Source organism: Alligator mississippiensis, chromosome 4 (genome assembly GCF_030867095.1).
Source record: "Alligator mississippiensis isolate rAllMis1 chromosome 4, rAllMis1, whole genome shotgun sequence".
Taxonomy (NCBI): domain Eukaryota; kingdom Metazoa; phylum Chordata; order Crocodylia; family Alligatoridae; genus Alligator; species Alligator mississippiensis.
The window spans coordinates 77,413,399-77,433,265 of record NC_081827.1 but is presented as its reverse complement, the minus strand read 5'-3'; the positions used below and the strand labels follow the sequence as shown (position 1 = coordinate 77,433,265).

The following is a 19,867-nucleotide window of genomic DNA, read 5'->3' as shown; positions in this document are numbered from 1 at the left end:
GGGCAGGGGCAGGTGCTGCCCAGGAGGAGGGCCAGAGTCATGGCTCATGGGGGGGCAGCTCCTGCTGCTGCCTGAACCCCGGGAGGGCATGGGGTAGTGTGTCCCCCAGATCTGCACAGGGTGGGGTAAGCTGCAGCAAGGGCTGTGCAGGGCTCTTCTCGGCAGGGCTGGACTCGGACTGGGTGCTGGCAGCACTGGGAGGATGCTTCATCCACCCCAGATTTCACCGCTGTTGTGCTCCCAGCACCACCAATGCCAGCCACCTGGCACAGGCCTGGTTCAGTGCCCTGCCTCCACCCACACTGGGAAGAGCCGGGGCTGCGTCGGGCAGCTGGCAGCTCTGGGAGTGGAACAGCAGTGAAATTTGGGGTAGATTCAGCATGCCACCAGCGCCTGCTCTGAGCCCAGCCCTGCACAGCCCTGGTTGCAGCCTGCCCCACCCCGCATAGATCTGGGGGGCACAGGCCCCCCCCCATGCCCTCCCAAGGTGCAAGCAGTGGTGGTAGCCACCCCCCCCATGAGCCACAGCTATGGCCCCCCCTCCCCGCATAGGCAGCGCCTGCCCCTGTCCCTGCCCCCTCCGTCACCACAGGGGGCATTGATCTCCCCCCCCCCCGTCCCCCATCCTTTTTCCCCTTCCCTTCCGCCACACTGGACTTACCAGCTGGAGGCAGCTCTCCATGCTGCAGGCCGTGCTCCTCGCTGCCTGAGTGCTGCGCTGTGGCTGCATGCAGCATGGGCATTTATTGTCCAAATTATTGGCCCCATCAGGCCAATATCTGATACAGCCAGTTTTCTTTATATCGGTACCGATTCAATATTGTACCGACGTATTGGTGCACCTCTAGTTCTGGGCCATGTGCATGCATGCAGCTGCGCACATGCATGCAGGCCCCCTGTGTCCCACTCTTGGCAGCCCCCAGCAGGACCCTTTGCGCTAGAATTCTGCCCAGCTGCAAGGGGAAACCCACCATTTTCCAAGGGAACCCAGGCATCGAGGGCCCTGGCTCTGCAGGGGAGAAAACACCCAGGTGTCCAGAGGCCTGGCCAGCAGGCATAGTTATCGGTAAACATTATTGTCTACAACGGCCAAAAAAAGCTGTTAGCTAATAATGTCACTTCCCCTTTTTTAGTGCTGATCTGATAGGCAACCCATATATTGGTGCACCTCTAATTTTAAATTGTGCACATGGACAAAATTAACCAGGTCAACAACTGATAAAACTAAGTTATATCCAGGAAATAGATGGAATACGATGAATTAGAAATACCTTGTATTCCACAAATTGAGTGACACCAGGCAATTGATGCCCAATATTTATTACTCAAGAAAGTTTCTTGAATTCGTTTTGAGCTCCCTCTGCTGTTTCGTAATAATATTAACTTCCAAAGACAACTTCTAAATACATGCACTGAGTTTTTGGTGATACAATAGGCAACAAGCAGAGAAATAAACAAGACAATCATGTTGTTCTAGTTACGTTAGAGACAAGGAAGTTTGCCATAACCAAGGACACAATATTTGATGCTTCTGAGACTTTGTTTTAATAGTGGGGTTCACAGAAAGCTAACTACAGCACTAGAAAAATTTCTCATCTAGTAATGAGGAACTTTAGAACAGGGAATATGAGGATGTGTGGCAGACTTGCTAGTCATAACAGAAGTAGAGAATACAAATAAGTACTGCCACTTTTTAAAAGCTTTTTTTCAGCAGCATATGAATGTTTTGAATTATAAGATTAACCTTTCATCCAGTTGTTTGCTGTAAAGTCATGTAAAAGTATATGCTAAGCACATGATTATTTACAGACTTCTGAATAGGAGATTTAGTCTGTAATTAGAATGTTAAGTAAAGAATTCCAGGAATAACTCTCATTGTTAATGCATCCTGAACTCTTTTGCAAAGCTGTGACTAATTTCTGCCTGTTCTTAAATTACATTTCAAGAATGTGCCACTTGTTTGATGCTTTCCTTTCACAGCTAGTTATCTGCTTTAAACTTACTGTTTCTCAATATAAGTTTTCTTTCAGTTCTTCTCATCTATGGTTCTTTTTAAACATACTGTACTTGCTTTGGTCTTGTTTTCACTCCTGTTTTTTTGCAATTCCTGCAGAATCTACATCAAGTAAAGCAAATTCAGTCTTTGAGACATGTAAATGAGCGGCTGGTGGCTGAGAATAGGGCCTTGACCAGAGTGGTTACCAAGCTCTCAGGGTCCTGTAGGCATCTGCATTCTGTGGACTTGTAATTTCTTCTTCCTTCATTTCTCTTCCTTTGTGTAGCCAGGCAGGTGTTGAACTTTAGCTAGTGCTATGGCCGTATATTATTAATGCCTGTGTGTTGGAGACTCACTTTTTTTGCTTGACTACAGAAGTGTGGCTTATGCATGGTACCCAGCATTTCAGATCCTGTTATATACATATTGATGTGATTTGGTATCGCTTACTAGCAAAGTCACTTGTCATTTTGTATTCAATGATAAATCAGGGGACAGCTCCAGAAATATCTTTGACTTAAAGATTGTTTCAATATGGTATTCATGCCTCATGTAAAGATGTAATGACATGAGTTGTACGGCTGTGTGCATAGCTACTTTTTATTAAAACTCAGCAACATTCTGAACTCAGACTATCTGAGGTAGCACCAGGAGAGCTTTTAAGATGCTCCCCTTTGCTTTGATGTTTTTACTATATGCAGGGTTGAAAATACTTTGGAAATCTAAAAGCCAGTCTATTATACTTAATAGTTAGGATAAACAGGATAAAATTCAACAAGGACAAGCACAGAATACTACACTGGGGATGGAACAAGCAAATGCACAAACACAAAAGGGGAAAAGACTGGCTAGACTGTAGTACTGCCAAAAAGGATCTGAGGGATATTGTGGATCACAAACTGAGCCAACCACATAAAATTATTGCAGAAAAATAATAGTTTACTGGGATATATTAACACGAATTTTGTATGAAAGTTGTGGGAAGTAATTCTTCCATTCTACTCGGTACTTGTGAGGCCTCCTCTGGAGGACTATCTCCAATTTTGGAAAATCATGAAAGATATTGACAAATTGGAGTGAGTCTAGGGGAGAACATCAAAAATTATTTGAGGTCTTCTAGAAAACATCATATGAAAGGCTGGAATTGGGATTATATTGTTGGAGCAAGGGAAGAAGGAAGGTATTTAATATGTTTTTATAAAGAAAGAGGGACAATTTATAAATGGACAAAAAGTTGTAATGGTCTTTCATTGCAATGAAGTTTATTTGAATAGCAGGAAAAAAATCCTAAATGTTGGTAGTTGGTACTATAGCAGATTATCTGGAGTGATTGTGTGGAATCTCTGTCATTAGACATTTTTAAGAACAGATTAGATAAGCATTTGTCTACGATGGTTTGGACGGGGATGAATCCCACTTCTAGCAGGATGTTGGACTAAATCTCTTGAGGTCCCTTTTGTCTCTGTTTTTGTGATGTCTCCTTCTCCTTCACTGTCTGTCTTCACTGTCTCAGTTAACTGAAACTAATCAAAACTGTACTAGTCAGGATCATGGTACTGGTTCCAGTACTGTGGACTTACAATCATTATTTGCATCAATGGTTTCTTTTCTTTTACAGTTGGGTATGTTGGTTTTGATTAGCAACAAAAATAGCTTCTTCCCCTCTCCCCTCCCGCAAGACTGTACCTGAACTTATATTTGTTCAGATACTTTGGTTATTTCAGCTCAGGCTCAGTCATGCTGATATCCTTGAAAATCAGTTTCTCAAAGTTGTTTAGAAGGTGGTAGTTACCATACCATAGCTCAGGAAACATAGAACAAAAAGGCTGTAAAACCAGAAGGGATGTCCTGAGTTGTTAGGTCTAGTCTTCTACTGGCACAGTTAGCCATGTCCAGTAGCCCCTTTCAGTAATTGATCAAGCTCCATGTTAAAAATAATTAGGTTTTTTGGCTTTTGTATTCCTAGCTGCTCCAGAACTTCACTGCTGTGAGGGTTAGAAACCATCTAATTTCCAGCCTAAGCTTTTCCACAGTTTTGTTCATATTTTTTTTGTTTTTCACTTCATGAAATCTGTTTCCCTGTAACTATTTTTACTACCTTTTAGGGAGAATAAAGCTTGGCATTTTTGTAGTCCAAACCTTTCAGTCCAGTAGCTTGTACCCTTTTGGTAGAAAAAGGTTGAAAGTGTGTACCTTTAGATCTGGATCAAATAGAAATAAACATTTAAAATAGGAGGTAATTTGTACTCCATCCATTCTTCTTTCTCAAGAGAGAGTGGCATAGCTCTAATTCTGCCTACAGAGTCAGGCCCTAGATGATCCAGTGAGGTGGTTGAGAAAGGAAGCTGGAGAAATGTTCATGGGTGTAACCTGTTTGCAATCTTACTTTAAGCAATATTGTTCCACAGACAAGAATTGTAAAATCCTAAACCACATACACAAACACTTTAATTTTGTAAAGTTCTTTGGGTGTGGCTAATGTGTGCTTAATGACCATTTAACGGTACTTTGTATTAATTAAAACTATGCAGAATTACCAATTAGCCTAACATAAATTAGTGCATGTGTGGCCTTGCTTATTGAATGGGCTGATGGCAGAAAAATAACAGGGAGAAACAAGCTAGAGTTGAAGTACTGTATTATATATTGTGTATACAACATGTACAGTCAAGGGTTAACTAGAGGCTCATCTACACTAGAGAATGCTGACAGGTGCATCGTAGTTTAATCTGCTGGTTTGCTACCAGAATGTGTCGGGGCAGACCTTCAAGTGCTATGACTTAGACTACCTCATTACTTAAATTAACTAAAGATCTGCTCATTCAAACCAAAAGTGCACATGGACATGGTGCAAGATGTCTAACAGTAAGGAGGCTTGCGTTGCGCCAGGAAAGTTTTGGATGAGCCTCAGTTGGTGCAGTTTGATCCAGGTTGGCTTTAGTTGTAAGTGTGGAGCATAAATGTTTCAATCTGTCCTTCTGGAGTAGTCCCCAAAACAATATTCCAACGATACAGATTAGGGGTGCTCAAGCCACGGAGGCATCTTGTCTGGCTTACGGGGCTCCCCACAGGTCAGGAAATTTTGGCAGTGGACCATTACTATGGCCACCTTCCCCTCTGCCAAATTGCCAAACCCTAAGCCCTTTTTGCCCAGTTGGAGTCAGTCTGCACCCTCTTTCCCCCTGAGGGGCCGGGCCAGGCCATGACCTCTTTTCTGGCATGGTGGGGATGGACCCACGCCCCCATTTCCCCCCTGCAGGCCAGGTTGGGACCAGGTCATGACTCCCCCCCTCCCCCCCCCCCCCCACACACACACACACACACAGGCTCAGGCCAGGCTGCCCCCCACTTTCCTCTGGTGAAATTTTTTTCATTTGGTTGGTACTTCTCCAGAAAAACTGTTAAAGCTTCTGGGTGCACTTGCATGCATTTATTCTTTTTAATGACTATTACTGGACAGTGAGTTGGCACAGGAAGACAACAAAATAAATATCCTAGTGTTAGCAGATGAAAAGACGTCTGCACACAAATACAACAAACATGCCATAATATTAGAGATGATATTGTCTCAAAAAAGAATTAAGGTTGTAAAGTCACGCTCAAAAGTCAGGAAGTGACATTAAGAATGCAAGCACAACAGTAATTTGGTCCTTGTACATGTATGCACTACAGTTGTGTTGTGCTTGATCATGTTTTTGCATAAAGTCCCTGTCTCATTCAGTGAATGGGTAGTTTTGCAATATTCCTTCGTATTTTACTCGTTATTCCATGTACAGTCCCAGGGGAAAAAAATCCAACTCCTGCACTGAAGACTAAATTATTACTTCATGGGTGTTTGTGTGGTGTTCTTGTCATGCGTTTCACAAACAGGAATAAACTTTTTCTTCAGAATAGCTCTGTGAGGTGAGATGGTAGTATTATTCCTATTTTACAGCTGTGCAGTTGAAGCACAGAGAAATTAAGGCCAAAGTTGACAAGTGTCCCCTAAATTTAGGTAGTATAAATTTAATTTTTCAGAGTACCTAATAGTTTATATTTCTAAAACATAACTCCTATTAAGTATTTGAGGCTGCAAATCAGGCCCCAGGTTAAAAATTAGGCACCCAAGAAAATTATAAATGCACTGTTAATAGCCTTCTGTCAAATAAATAAATAAATTGGCTTACGTGACTTGCCCAAAATTAAATAAGACCTCTGTGACAAGCAGGGATCAAAAACAGTTCTCCATGGTGACATTAAAAAAAAAACAACCCAAAAATGCATCTTCCTTTCTTGCATGCCTCTGCCTCTTTCACTACATGCATTTCAGTGTCCACAGCACATAAAGCAAGGAGGCCTACAGTTCTTATTCCTTCACTACACAGTCAAGATACAGGGGCACTGTGGAAAGAATTAGCTCAATAGTGTTTTGTAATATACCTTGGTGAGGTCAAGTTATAGTTGCAGAGCAGACTTTGGCATTCTGGCATTTCCTCCCTTTTGAGTGCTTGATGTTACAACCTTAATAATGTTGTTTTAATATAGCTGGGCTTGTGGCATGGAGGGAGGATATGGAATCACATGGGTTTAGCCATCACTTTTCGAATCCTTTAGATTCTTAGAGCTGCAGGCACTAGTGGTTTTATATAGCTATATCTAGATATATCTATAGATATAGATATATATAAATAAAAAAAAACAAAACTAGTGGTTTATAATATTAAAAAAAAAAAAAACCCACCCTTTTGCCCCTTGGCTGTCCCGTTCCCTTCTGATCCTGCATGACTCCCACCTCATCCCACTCTAGCTCTTGACCTCTCTGTGCCTATCAGATTTTTACCTCAGCTACCTTCTGCTCCGTAACCACTTATTCCCTGTAACAAGCTTAATTTTGGAATTTTCCTAACCTTTGACTGCTTGATTTTGGAGCCTTACGAAAGTTGTAACATGTATAGGAGCACAGTGGACCATGCTTAGCTGAACTAAATAATCCTGAAATCTTGTAAACTGCTAGTATAGATGGGCCTCTTGGATTTTGAACTGTTTATCAAATCATTCCATGTAAATTGGTCGAGTACTTTTGGCTACTGGAAACATTTGCAATGTTATATTTTGCACAAAAGCACCTAGAGTAGGCTGAGACCATTTGTGGTCAGCCCTAGCCAAAGAAAATTTCCGTATCATAGCCTGACTGTATCATGCCAGAAAGCAGATTTCTTGTTGAAAGAAACTAAATAATCTGTGTAAGGGTTTTATTTCTCATGATAGCTTTGTCTGATTCTGTTGCTTTGTTTTGTGTTGTAACATCAAATAACTATTGTGTTTCAATTTTTTTGCTAGATGCTACCAGACTTGAAGGCAGACAACCAGAGGCTAAAAGATGAAAATGGGGCCTTGATCAGAGTTATAAGCAAACTTTCCAAATAAAAGGTTTACTACAGCAGCAGATTACGGTATTGCACATAACTAGTAACTCCAGTGGACCATAGCACGGCAGTCACTGGAAGCCTGGGAAGATTCCTTGGAGACTGTCATTTTCAGATATCCTGCCAAACGCCCTCTTACCTGTGTGTGTGTGTGTGTTGGGGTTTTTTTTTGTTTTGTTTTTTTAATCAAGACCATTGTTTCTGTTAAAATGCAGCTGCTGAGAAGATAAAATGACTGAGAAATCTTGTTTACAGCTACAGCATATAAGGAAAGTGTTCAAGGCCAGATACGCCTCAGATATTTAACCAGTAAGCCTTAGTTGTACATAAACACTTTTGCATCAACAAAAGCTTTCAGCTCTCACAGAAGACAGTTACTCAATAATGTTTTTGTTGTGCCACAGTTCTCAAGTTTTTCTATACTCAATTTTTTTCTTTGCATCTAAGTTTGGATTTGCTTCCCCCTCGCCCCTTCTAATTATTCATGTACTAGATTTTCCTGTACAGTGTTTTTTTTCACAGCTTTACCATTTGCAGAGACCACACACCCCTTTAAAATACATTGTGTAGCAAACTAGAGCTGTGTTGTCTAGCCACCTGGCACAGAGATGTTTGGTGGAACATTTGCTTTCACTGTTTGTGCAATATGCATTTATTTCCTATACAAGATGCTTTAAAGTCAGTTGAACATAGAATTATTTTAAGAGTCCAGTTTTCTGCCTTTATTGGTCACATTTTTTAAAGAAAAAAAAAGTTTGTAGTGAAAGATGTTAGATCCTGTAATCTTCACATTCATTTTAGCAGGTACTGAGTGATGCTGTATATATAAATGTGTACTGTTTTGATTTTTTTTCAGACCACCACGTGGCATGCTTGAATATATTTCCCTATTGCAAATGTCTGTTAATGCAAATTAGGCTACTCCGGAATACTGTGTTTAACAAAGTTCATTAATTTTTATGGTATAAAGACTTTAGACATTGTACATTGTATGGAGCCCTATCTTTGCAAAAGGTTTAAACTATATAAAATACTTTTATTACCTTTTCCTCCCATTTTTTCATTTGATAGTGTTCACCATAATAAAAGTTGCATAACTATAACTGCTTCACTACATTTCACATACCTGTATTTATCTGAGTGCTGTCCAAAACTGTTGTGCTAGCCAAAGTAATGTTACTAAATCATTTGGAAAAACCTAACCCATTACACTCACGTTAATGTTTATATGCACTGTTATTGCCATGTGAAAAGGCATCTGATTTGATACCATCATCATGTCAGACCATTTTATACATTTCAGTGGCCTTTAAAAAATACATAAGTGAAGATAGCTTTTGTTAGAAACAAACAGCTTTTATATTTTCACTAAACCATTCAAGAATTACATCTTATTGGCACATAGTCTATTGCCTAAAACCACTGAACAGTTCAGCCATTAAAAGAAATTGTACATTGTAAAGCTTGTAGTAGCTAATGTATTATTGACTATATTGTATACTATATTAAATGTGAATTTGTACCCCTTCATTTAAAAAAGGTCATTGTGTTCTACTGCCTACTTTTTGGGGAGGGGTGTTCAGTTTTATTGGGGGTGGGAGGGCGTGTTTTGGTAAAGAGGACATGTCCTCTTTCTGTTGATTGGTTTTTTGAAGATGTAAGGTTATGCTCTTACTACCAAGCTCAGGATTCTTGATTTTAAAAAGGTACAAGGATAGTTTGAGATATCTTGTTATAATTGATTTGTATGAGAGGTGGGTCTGAATATAGGGAACCTTCCATTGTCTTATGCTAACATTAAACAGAGAATTGACCAGTTTGAATGGCTGCAATGTGTTTGAATTCTGTTACAAGACAGATGGGCATATTTTTGGATTATATTTGGTAAAGTTGGGTGCCTGTGAATGACTAAATACGTGTTTCTAATATTTTAGTGTTTTATATTTAGGTTATTTATTCTTTATATCTAAAAACCGAATGGCTACTGTGCTACATTGATTTTATTGGTAGTACTGAGCAGACCTTGTATCTGCATGAAACTAGTTGCAAAACCCACTATTTTGGAAAAAAAATGTATTTTGACATATACAAATAAAATGAATACAAACTATTTTAAATGTGTGAAGTTTTACTGAGAAGACATTTAAACCGTGTTTTGAGTTTGGTATTTAAATCCTTCAGTGGGCATTTTTTTTCATTCATTGCTTTACTTGGATGCAAAGTTCAAGTGCTTTTCAAAGATTGTAATCCAGTTGTGATTATTTGCACATTGATGTACATGCACATCTGTAAAGGCAACAGTAAAAATGCCATATTTATGCAATCTGTAACAACTTGGACAAATGTTTATATATTTTACATAAACCTGTCTGTATGCAGAACCTAACTGAGAACCATTTTTTTTAATGTGGTATTATTGTAAGAGTGAAAATGAAACACTGAATCTCCTAGAGCACATGCTTAATCTGTTTGATTTATTTTGTAGCATTAGTTGGCCCCCCCCGAAATGTTTTGGTTGACTAAATTCTACCAAGCATAAATTCTTTAGACAAAATATCCCTAAAAATGCAGGAACAAAATTGTGTATTAAGAATCTGTTTCATTGGGGATGATGGGAATATGAGCACAGCCTAAACTTTAAAAAATGGGCGATGCACAGAAGATGGTCATTTAAGACTGTAATTTTAGGTGGATTTATTCCAGAATGGAGAAGGAGCTTTTGTGGCAGAATTAATATCACTCATGTGAGTGCAGTGCTTGAAAGTTAGAGTAGTAGAAGGGAAGGGTAGCACCATATGATCTCCAACAATTAATCTGGCCATAATGCACAAGAATGAGAGAGCCAAAGCCATGTGAGGTCCCCCACTGAATAAGCAACAAAGCATAGGAGGGGATATTTGCTCCTGTAAGAGATATCAAGGGTGTGTCCTTGGGTTATGTCCAGATGCTGGTTGTTGCCTAAAGAACTGGGAGTTGGAACTTGAGTCTGTATCCATGTACTTTCATGACGCAACCTTCTGTCTTTCTCAATTCCTCCCACACCCACCCACCATTGAGCCCTTTGCCATCTCCCTCCTATTCTCCCCCTCCCCCCCCAAAAGAAAGACTTGGTGAGATTTATTTTTTCAGTTATGTACCATTCACTAACTTTTGTGCACTGCTGTTTCCTGTTCTTTTCTCTATACAAGTCAAACTTAAGTAACACCAGGTATTCAGTCATTGAGTGCTTCTCTACATTTGAACCGGCTCATTTGGGATAATATTATGCTTTGAGTTCTTGTGAGCATAACAAATCAGTTCTACGGCAGTCCCAAACCAGTCTTCATCTTGCTTGTTGCCTGCTTATCATCATCTTCTTTTGGCATCTTTTTAAAAAAAAAGATGGGAAAAACAGTTTTGTATTAAAACTAAATTAAATGAGAAAAAGTAACCCTGTATTTGTTTGGCTTGTAAATTGGAAAGGGGCATATTTTGAGGCTTTTTGGTGGGGCACTTCTGCAAGCAGAACACTTGTTTCAAGACACATGGGGCTGGTGGAAGATGTAGTAGTAGGCAACCATTGATCCTTCTGGATCATGGTACACGTGTTACAGGTCACTAGGACTTTTGACACACATACCTAGGCAGGAGTATGGAGGAGTGGAGGCTGCCCAGACTTTCCATCCCCTCTTTAGGCAACTGAGACAGAATCTAAAGGCTAGATTGAGTCCAGATGTTCAGTGCCTCAAAGTCTGTAGTTATGTACATGTCCAGCAATCACACCCGGGTCTCCCATGTGGCAGAGAAGGACTACCACTGAGCCACAACAGCAGGTTACAGTGCAAGATGTCAGGAAGAACTAATTTCATGGCATCCTCCTCTGTTTCGCTTGAACTTTCAACAATTCGTTTTTATTAAATGCAAGGTATGATAGCAAGCTTCCATTCAATGGAAAAGATGCTACCTGAAGAAATAATACCAACACAGTTGGCATAACTGTCTAGGGAAATCTCCCTTTGTGAGAGAAACAAAAATGGTAGCACAGAACTGAGCCATAACACCTTTTGCCAGGTGAGGGTGCTGAATCTGTTTGCTAGTTCTGTTGTTGGGAAGAGGGATGAGGGTGGAAAGAGTGGCAAACCTAGAATGAGAACCACTTATAGGTCATCAAGTTACTGCAAGTCTTCTGGGTAGAGAGAAGTAATGGCATGCGTTTTGACTTACTCTGCCATGTTGATTCATACTGGAGTAAACCCTTGCTCTGAGGAAAGCATGAGATTCTGTCCTTTGAATGAATTGGGGAGGTTGGTTAAAAAGTTTAGATGTCTACACGTGTGCTCTAGGGTGCCGGGGGGAGCTTTAGTTAAAGCAGCCCCACTGCAATTTTGAAATTGGGATGCTGAATGCACATGACGGTGAGGCTGCTGGAGTGTTCTAATTGGGACACTTTAGCAGACTTAATTAATCGAGTCTGCTCTGATGCATTCTAATTAGAACGCATCAGAGCAGGCATCCTGTACGTGTACAAGCACCCTGTTGTCCAATATCTAGTTTAATTGGATTTAATAATTTCCCTCCTCCCTTTCCCCTCAACTTTTTTTTTTGTCTTCCTTACAAATATGGCTAGGCGGGAGGGGAGAATCCACAAATTAGACTAAAGTCATCCTGTAAAGTTTAAAAGCAATAGTGAACTTTGTTCTACTGGCCAGTTGTACCACTTTCAGTTTTGCAAGTAGATTAAACATTTTTAATTTCAATTTGCTTTCCTCTGAAGTAAACAAGTAGGAAAGGCAGCTTTTATCCCTCCCCCCGCTCCATAATGCGAAGATGAATTTCATTGTTGAACTGGATACAGTTAGCAAGTTGCTGCATAATCAGGCAAGTCGTATTGAGTCTTGTATACCATCCGTTGCTCTACAGGATAGTTTTAAGCACATAGATCCGCAAATGCCTTTTGGAGTTTTCTTTACATCTATTCATATGAAATGCACAAACTGCTTCCACAACCAACCTAACTTATGTCTTTGTGTGTTGAAGATGTCTTTGTATCTTCAGCTCTAAATTAAATGTACTTTTTGTATGAGGAGAAGAAAACCCTGCAGAATAATGATTGCAATAATAATAATTTTTTAAATTTATTTTTATTTTTTTATTCTATGAGAATCTCATTTTCTTTACTCGGGTATTTAGAATTGCTTCTCCAGGAAGTTGGGCTTTACTTTTGAATAATAGGTCTCCATATGGGAATATCTAGCCTTTAGATTCTGGGATGTCGGGAAACCACATTTACCTATTTTATCAAGTTTTTTGTCACAGCAAAAAATCTCTTTATTCATGCACAGTTCTAACCTCTAGCTGGCTATTCACTTTGGGCCTTAGGCCAAGTCACTGATAGCAGGAAAAAGTATTATTAAGCAGGTGTCCATTCTGCATTCATCTTGTTTACAGGAGCAGCATTGGTATGTGATAGTGAAAAGCTGCAAAAGAATCCTGTTTCAATTAGATTCTGTTCTGCTTCTTCATCAATTTAGACCAGGAATGCGTAGCAGCTCCAAAGAGGACTGCAGTTTTTTACACACAAAATGGGATTAAAAAATCCTAATGAATTTCTTACCTAATAAGGGAGTGGGGGAAGGGAGAGCTGCTGCTACCACTGCTGCCACACCGATTAAGTCATCTGCTATTCTTGTGTCAGCACCTCCCCATTCTGCTGCCACTACTGATTAGATAGGGCAAGTATGTATTCTTCAGAAAAAGGAGGAACTGTTTGAGGTTTTTTTAAGTGTCACCTGTTAGATGTCTAATGTTTCTATTCTGACCGGATAATTATAGCAGAGACAAAAGCCTCACATTCCAACTCTAATTATTTCAACCCTTCTTATTTGTGTCTTACCTCCTGTCTTGAGAGTTTACTGAAGCTTATCAGGAACAAGCAATGCAGCACAATACATCTCTCAAAGCATTTGCTGCCTTGTTCTAAATGCCAGCAATCCCAGGGCCACACTAAATTGCTTTGTTTCTGGAGTAAATTAAACATACTGGAGGAAAAGGGGCAATAAACTGTTGAGGAGGCAGAAGAAATGCAGTTTTTCCCAGGTATGCTATTTATTGTATCCCACCTATTCCACTATACAGAGCCATTCACCCTTTCACACCTTCACCACGTTGCTGAAGGCATGTTTCTCTATTTCTCACTTAATCTGTAGTATACCAGAACCAGGTCTCTTACATCACAAGCACATGTCCTAGCACTTCAGTTCAGTGGCGACGCATTGGGGGTGCATGTGCACCCTGAGAGTGCCGGTGGCCCACCTGACCAGCCGCGCTTGCCGCAGCGATCGATTGGTGAGATTGGCCACTGGGGATCCCCAGCCCCCCCCACGCCCCCTTGCCCCATCGTTGACTGATTGCTGAGGGGGACATGTGCGCCCCCCCCCCCCCCCGACTAAGGTGGCACCAGTCACTCATGGTTCAGTTTATTGGCTAAGCTGAGCATGCCTACTCTGCAGAAAGCCCGTAAGTCTTGATTTGTTTCCATGCAAAGCAGGAAATGTTGATTTCAGAAGTACGCTGGGACAGACTTTAATTGAAGCTGTTCTTGTTTCAAGTCTGTGGTGCTTATTTTGTGAAATCTCATTTTGAATAGTTAAACTACATTTTATTTTGTTGTTTAATTAGCCAAAACACCCACTCTTCCCTAAAACCATGAAAATTTTTTGCTTACCTCCATTTTACTTAAATTAGAAATATGAGTGTGCCAATCCTAACGTGTGCCAATGCTAACGGAAACCTGGTGGGATTCATCCCATGACTGGGCGGTACATATTGAGGGTTATAGACTGTACAGAAAGGACAGGATGGGGAAGAAAGGGGGAGGGGTTGCACTCTGTCAGTGAGCATTATACATAAACCCTCATCAAGACGGAATCCAAGGATGAGGAAGTAGAAGGATTGTGGGTTAGGCTACATGGGGGGCAAGGATAAAGGGATTTGGTGGTAGGGGTCTGCTACAGACCCCCACATCAAGGGGAAGAAAGAGATTCGGGGCTCCTGAGGCAAATCTCGAAGACCATAAAAGCTAAAGAGGCGGTAGTCATGGGGGACCTAAACTACCCGGACATCTGCTGGGAGTCACAGACAGCAAAGTCCCACCGCTCACGCAGGTTTCTAACCTGTGTACAGGACCTCCACCTGATGCAGGAGGTACATGGTCCCACTAGGGGGAATGCCATACTGGATCTGGTATTGGCAACGGGAGATGACATGGTAGCGGACCTCCAGATCGGTAGCCATCTGGGGGACAGTGATCACCTAATAATAGAATTCACCATAAGACGGCAAGTGGGTAAGGTAACTAGTAGGGTGAAAGTGCTAGACTTTAGGAAAGCTGATTTCAATGAACTCAGGCGATTAATCAAGGACGCATTGCAGAGTAGGAGATTTGAAGAGATGGAAGCCCAAGAAGGGTGGCTGTGCCTTAAGGAAACGATCCTTCGGGCACAATGCAAGACGATCCCCGAGTGAGGCAAAAGAGGGAAAGGGGCCAGGAGGCTTCCCTGGCTGACCAGAGAAATCCAGAGCAGCCTAAGGGACAAAAGGGGAGCACATAAAAAGTGGAAACAGGGAGAGATCACCAAAGATGAATATACCTCCTCTGCTCGTGCTTGTAGGGAGGCAGTTAGATGGGCCAAAGCTACCATGGAGCTGAGGATGGCATCCCAAGTAAAAGACAACAAGAAATTGTTTTTTAGAGATATAGGAAGTAAAAGGAAGGCCCAGGGAGGAATAGGACCCCTGCTGAATGGGCAGAAACAATTGGTGACAGACGGGGGGACAAGGCTGAACTCCTCAATGAGTTCTTTGCCTCAGTGTTCCTAAGTGAGGGGCACGACAAGTCTCTCACTGGGGTTGTAGAGAGGCAGCAGCAAGGCGCCAGACTTCCATGCGTAGACCCTGAAATGGTGCAGAGTCATTTGGAAGAACTGGATGCCTTTAAGTCGGCAGGCCCGGATGAGCTCCATCCGAGGGTGCTGAAGGCACTGGCCAACATCATTGCAGAGCCACTGGCAGGAATATTTGAAAGCTCGTGGCGCACGGGCCAAGTCCTGGAGGACTGGAAAAGGGCCAACGTGGTCCCCATTTTCAAAAAGGGGAGGAAGGAGGACCCGGGCAACTATAGACCTGTCAGTCTCACCTCCATCCTTGGCAAAGTCTTTGAAAAAATTATCAAGGCTCGCATTTGCGAGAGCCCGGCAGGACAAATTATGCTGAGGGGAAATCAGCACGGGTTCGTGGCAGGCAGATCGTGCCTGACCAATCTAGTTTCTTTTTATGACCAGGTTATGAAACGCCTGGACACAGGAGGAGGGGTGGATGTCGTATACCTAGACTTCAGGAAGGCCTTCGATACGGTATCCCACCCCATACTGGTGAACAAGTTAAGAGGCTGTGACTTGGATGACTACACAGTCCGGTGGACGGTGAATTGGCTGGAGGCTCACACCCAGAGAGTCATGGTGGATGGGTCGGTTTCGACCTGGAAGGGTGTGGGCAGTGGGGTCCCGCAGGGCTCGGTCCTTGGACCGATACTCTTTAATGTCTTCATCAGTGACTTGGACGAGGGAGTGAAATGTACTCTGTCCAAGTCTGCAGATGACACAAAGCTATGGGGAGATGTGGACACGCCGGAGGGCACGGAACAGCTGCAAGCAGACCTGGACAAGTTGGACAAGTGGGCACACAGAACGCAGTTCAACAAGGAGAAATGCAAAGTGCTGCACCTAGGGAGGAAGAATGTCCAGCACACCTACAGCCTAGGGAATGACCTGCTGGGTAGCACGGAAGTGGAAAGGGATCTTGGAGTCCTAGCGGACTCCAAGATGAACATGAGTCGGCAGTGTGACGAAGCCATCAAAAAAGCCAATGGCACTTTATCGTGCATCAGCAGATGCATGACGAATAGGTCCAAGGAGGTGATACTTCCCCTCTATCGGGCGCTGGTCAGACCGCAGTTGGAGTACTGCGTGCAATTCTGGGCGCCGCAATTCAAGAGGGATGCGGATAACCTGGAGAGAGTCCAGAGAAGGGCCACTCATATGGTTAAGGGCCTGCAGACCAAGCCCTACGAGGAGAGACTAGAGAAACTGGATCTTTTCAGCCTCCGCAAGAGAAGGTTGAGAGGCGACCTTGTGGCTGCCTATAAGTTTATCACGGGGGCACAGAAGGGAATTGGTGAGGATTTATTCACCAAGGCGCCCCTGGGGGTTACAAGAAATAATGGCCACAAGCTAGCAGAGAGCAGATTTAGATTGGACATTAGGAAGAACTTCTTCACAGTTCGAGTGGCCAGGGTCTGGAACGGGCTCCCAAGGGAGGTGGTGCTCTCCCCTACCCTGGGGGTCTTCAAGAGGAGGTTAGATGAGCATCTAGCTGGGGTCATCTAGACCCAGCACTCTTTCCTGCTTATGCAGGGGGTCGGACTCCATGATCTATTGAGGTCCCTTCCGACCCTAACATCTATGAATCTATGAATCCAGTTTGCTCGAATGCATAACACAAACAATCTTTATAATCCAAACACTGGCATAGGCAGGTTATGCTAGTCTACCTGTAGGCTTTGTTCTTCTCTTGCCCAACTCATCTCAGGGCCTTGTTACATACTGCAATTTGAGCTGCTCAAGTGTTGATCAGTGTTCGTGCTAGCTTGAGTTTGGAGCAGTCGTACCTTAAAGCTAAGAACCATCTTTCACTGTCCCCACCTGCACAGCTGTGACTTGCCACTAGAGAGGCTGGTGAGCCAGGACAGGCTTCTACCCCTGCTCTAAAAGTGTGGGTGTGTTGGAGAGGTGAGTTGAGTGGGGAGAGGAGGGGAGAGAGATGGGACAGGAACATGAAGCTGAAAGATGGAGAATTAATGGGATAGGTGTGGGTAATGAAATGGGTATGGTGGGATGGAGGTAAAATGAAGGAAGTCAGCCACTGAAACAGAAAATAAAAAGTAAAAGAAAAGAATTTAAAAAGAAATAAGTGAATAAAAGGTCTCATTTTAATAGATTGGAATTAGGGCATGGGAAGTGTTGGGTTGTGCTTCCCCGGGTGACTGGGAGCAGTGAGGAGAGGTGCTTTTGTGGGGAGCTGCTGCCCTTGCCCCAAGACGGAAGCTCCAGCTCATGAGGCCCCAGTCTGACCCCCTACCTTGTTTTCCCCACCCCACTCCCAGACTCATCTGTACCCTGCGACCTGGTTAGCTGGCATGTGCTCTGCAGGTTATTTGCATGGGATCACACCCCTGGGAGTGACAAGAGTAGTTGTCTTGGTTCCAGAAGTGCCCCCTGGGCAGTAGAGTTCAAGGGGTGAAAAGTTAGTTCAAAGAACAGGGTGGAGCAGGGGACGCTACATCCTGGGATATCGGAGGACTGCAACTTGGGCGACTCATCTGTGGGGAGTCACCACATGTCCATGGAACACAAGCTGGGTAACACGGGTCAGAGATAAACCTGCTCTGGAGTGGCATAATTTTAAGCTGCCTAAAGTATGCTTAAAACTAGTTTCATGTGTTAATGTGTAGACAATCCAGGAGTTAAGAACTCCATGAGTTGCCTAAAATTAAAATGAATGTGTAACAAGACCCTCAAAGTTGGGCAAACAATGGGACTCTGCTTCTCACCCTAATGTCCTGTAAGCTTGAGACAAGCGAGTTTGAGTGCAAGGAGACCCGGAGAATGCTTTTATGAGCTGCCTTAAATTTTTAAGAGCCTTGTTAACTATAGATGTGGAAAAATGCTGTGATGAGAAAGGGAGGATTCTGGACTGACAGGTTCCAGGCTGTATATAAATGTATACAGGCTGTATATACATGTATACATTTAAAATGGCTCCTTCAGTTCTATATAGAAACCAAGAGTCAGATTAATGTAATTCTGCAGCCTAAGCCTGAAAAGCATGGATGATGCCTGTAACGATAACTATGGAGAAAGGGTGCTATAGTGTTCTGGCCAGAATGAGACTGGAGAAGGATTTTAAAAAAATGAAAGGCAGTACAGATAAAAGCCGGTTTACATGCCCAAACATAATCTGCCAATGTATTACATAGAGTTTCATCTAGTAAAAATGCTGCAGCATAAAAGAGCATATTCTCTTTGAAAGAGCAACTCTCTTTGAAAACTGGATCTCTAATGGCTAAGGAATATGTGCTCTGAGCATACCTCTGCCTCCTGTGGCACTGACTTCATAATTAGGTGTCCACAGAGTCTTCCCACTTCCTTACTATCTGAGTATTTGTGATTGTGCACGTACAGGGCCAACAGGAATGAATTTCAATAGAACATGGGTTCATTAATGGGTTCCTTCTTGGCTGTCAAGTGCAACCTTCAAATTAAACATGGAGCTCTTTGGCAGCTGTTTAACTTTCCCACTTAGAAGAACTATTTGGAAAGTAAAACTTTTTCTTTTTTGTCAACCATATGAAATCAGGACGGGGCAGAATCTAGTCCAAAATCATCGAAATGTCTCTTCCCTTCCCACCCCCATTGTCCTAGAAATAGAACCCCATGCGGTTTAAAAAAAAAAAAAGCCAATGAGGGACCACTTTCTGCACATTGGAATAAGGTTTAGCCAACTGCGAACCTTGCTTCCAAGCCATTAATTCCTTTCTCCACTATGTACAGCAGGGGTGGGCCAAATGCAGCTTGCGGGCCAAATGCGACCTGCCAGGCCATTCTATCCAGCTCGTGGGGCCCCTAAAACATTTAGAAAATTAATATGTATCTGCCCCAGCTGCCTGCCACGTGGCCCTTGATGGCTTGCCAAAACTCAGTAAGCGGCCCTCCGCCCAAAATAATTGCCCGCCCCTGATGTACAGTGATTGCACAGGAGGGAGGAGGGAGCCCAGCCTTGATCTAGCCATGTGGGTGGGGGGTGGGTGTGGCTCGGGTTCAATCTGTCATATGGGGCTTGGGAATCTGGCAGTGGGGAGGGGTAGCAGTATTAGCTGCCACTGCTCCCCCATCACCAAATATCCCTGTCTGTGGGGAGCCCCATGGGCTAGAGGTTGAGTACCCCTGGAACAGATCAATTTAACACTGAACTCTAACACGATTAGAAAATCAGCCTGGCCCATTGCAAATATTTTCTGCTGATTAGTAATAGCAAATAGCAGCTCATTACTTAAATATGGCCAGAAAGACTTGTCTGGGGAAAAAGTACTTTCCCAGCTTTTTTCCCTACCAAACCCCCCCCCCCCCCCCAGAAAAAAACGATCTGAAAGCTGCCTATGATAACTACTGGACTAGAAAAAAATGTAACACAAGAGAGCAGAGGCATAACATCTGAATAATATGCCAGAGACCGCTCTCATCCTTCCCCAAACGGCAGCATGCAGAGCAGCAGGTATATGCAGTTTGTGTCATGGAGTGCAAGGCATTCTGGGAAGACGCATGGGATCAGTTTGGGGTTCATACTGCATGCAGCGCCTGCACTGCATTTCCAC

General features: G+C 42.8%; 1 protein-coding gene across 2 annotated transcripts in view; it reads left to right on the top strand.

Annotated features, from left to right (window-relative positions):
- The window catches only part of PPP1R12A (protein phosphatase 1 regulatory subunit 12A), a 195,607-nt gene extending 186,096 nt beyond the window's left edge, over nucleotides 1–9,511 (top strand). For both annotated transcript variants that reach the window (XM_059726121.1, XM_006274960.4), the window contains one exon: nucleotides 7,316–9,511. In XM_059726121.1, the coding sequence (XP_059582104.1) occupies nucleotides 7,316–7,402 (87 nt within the window). In that variant the 3' untranslated portion in view covers nucleotides 7,403–9,511. The remainder of the gene's footprint in view (nucleotides 1–7,315) is intronic.
- Nucleotides 9,512–19,867: the final 10,356 nt, after the last annotated feature.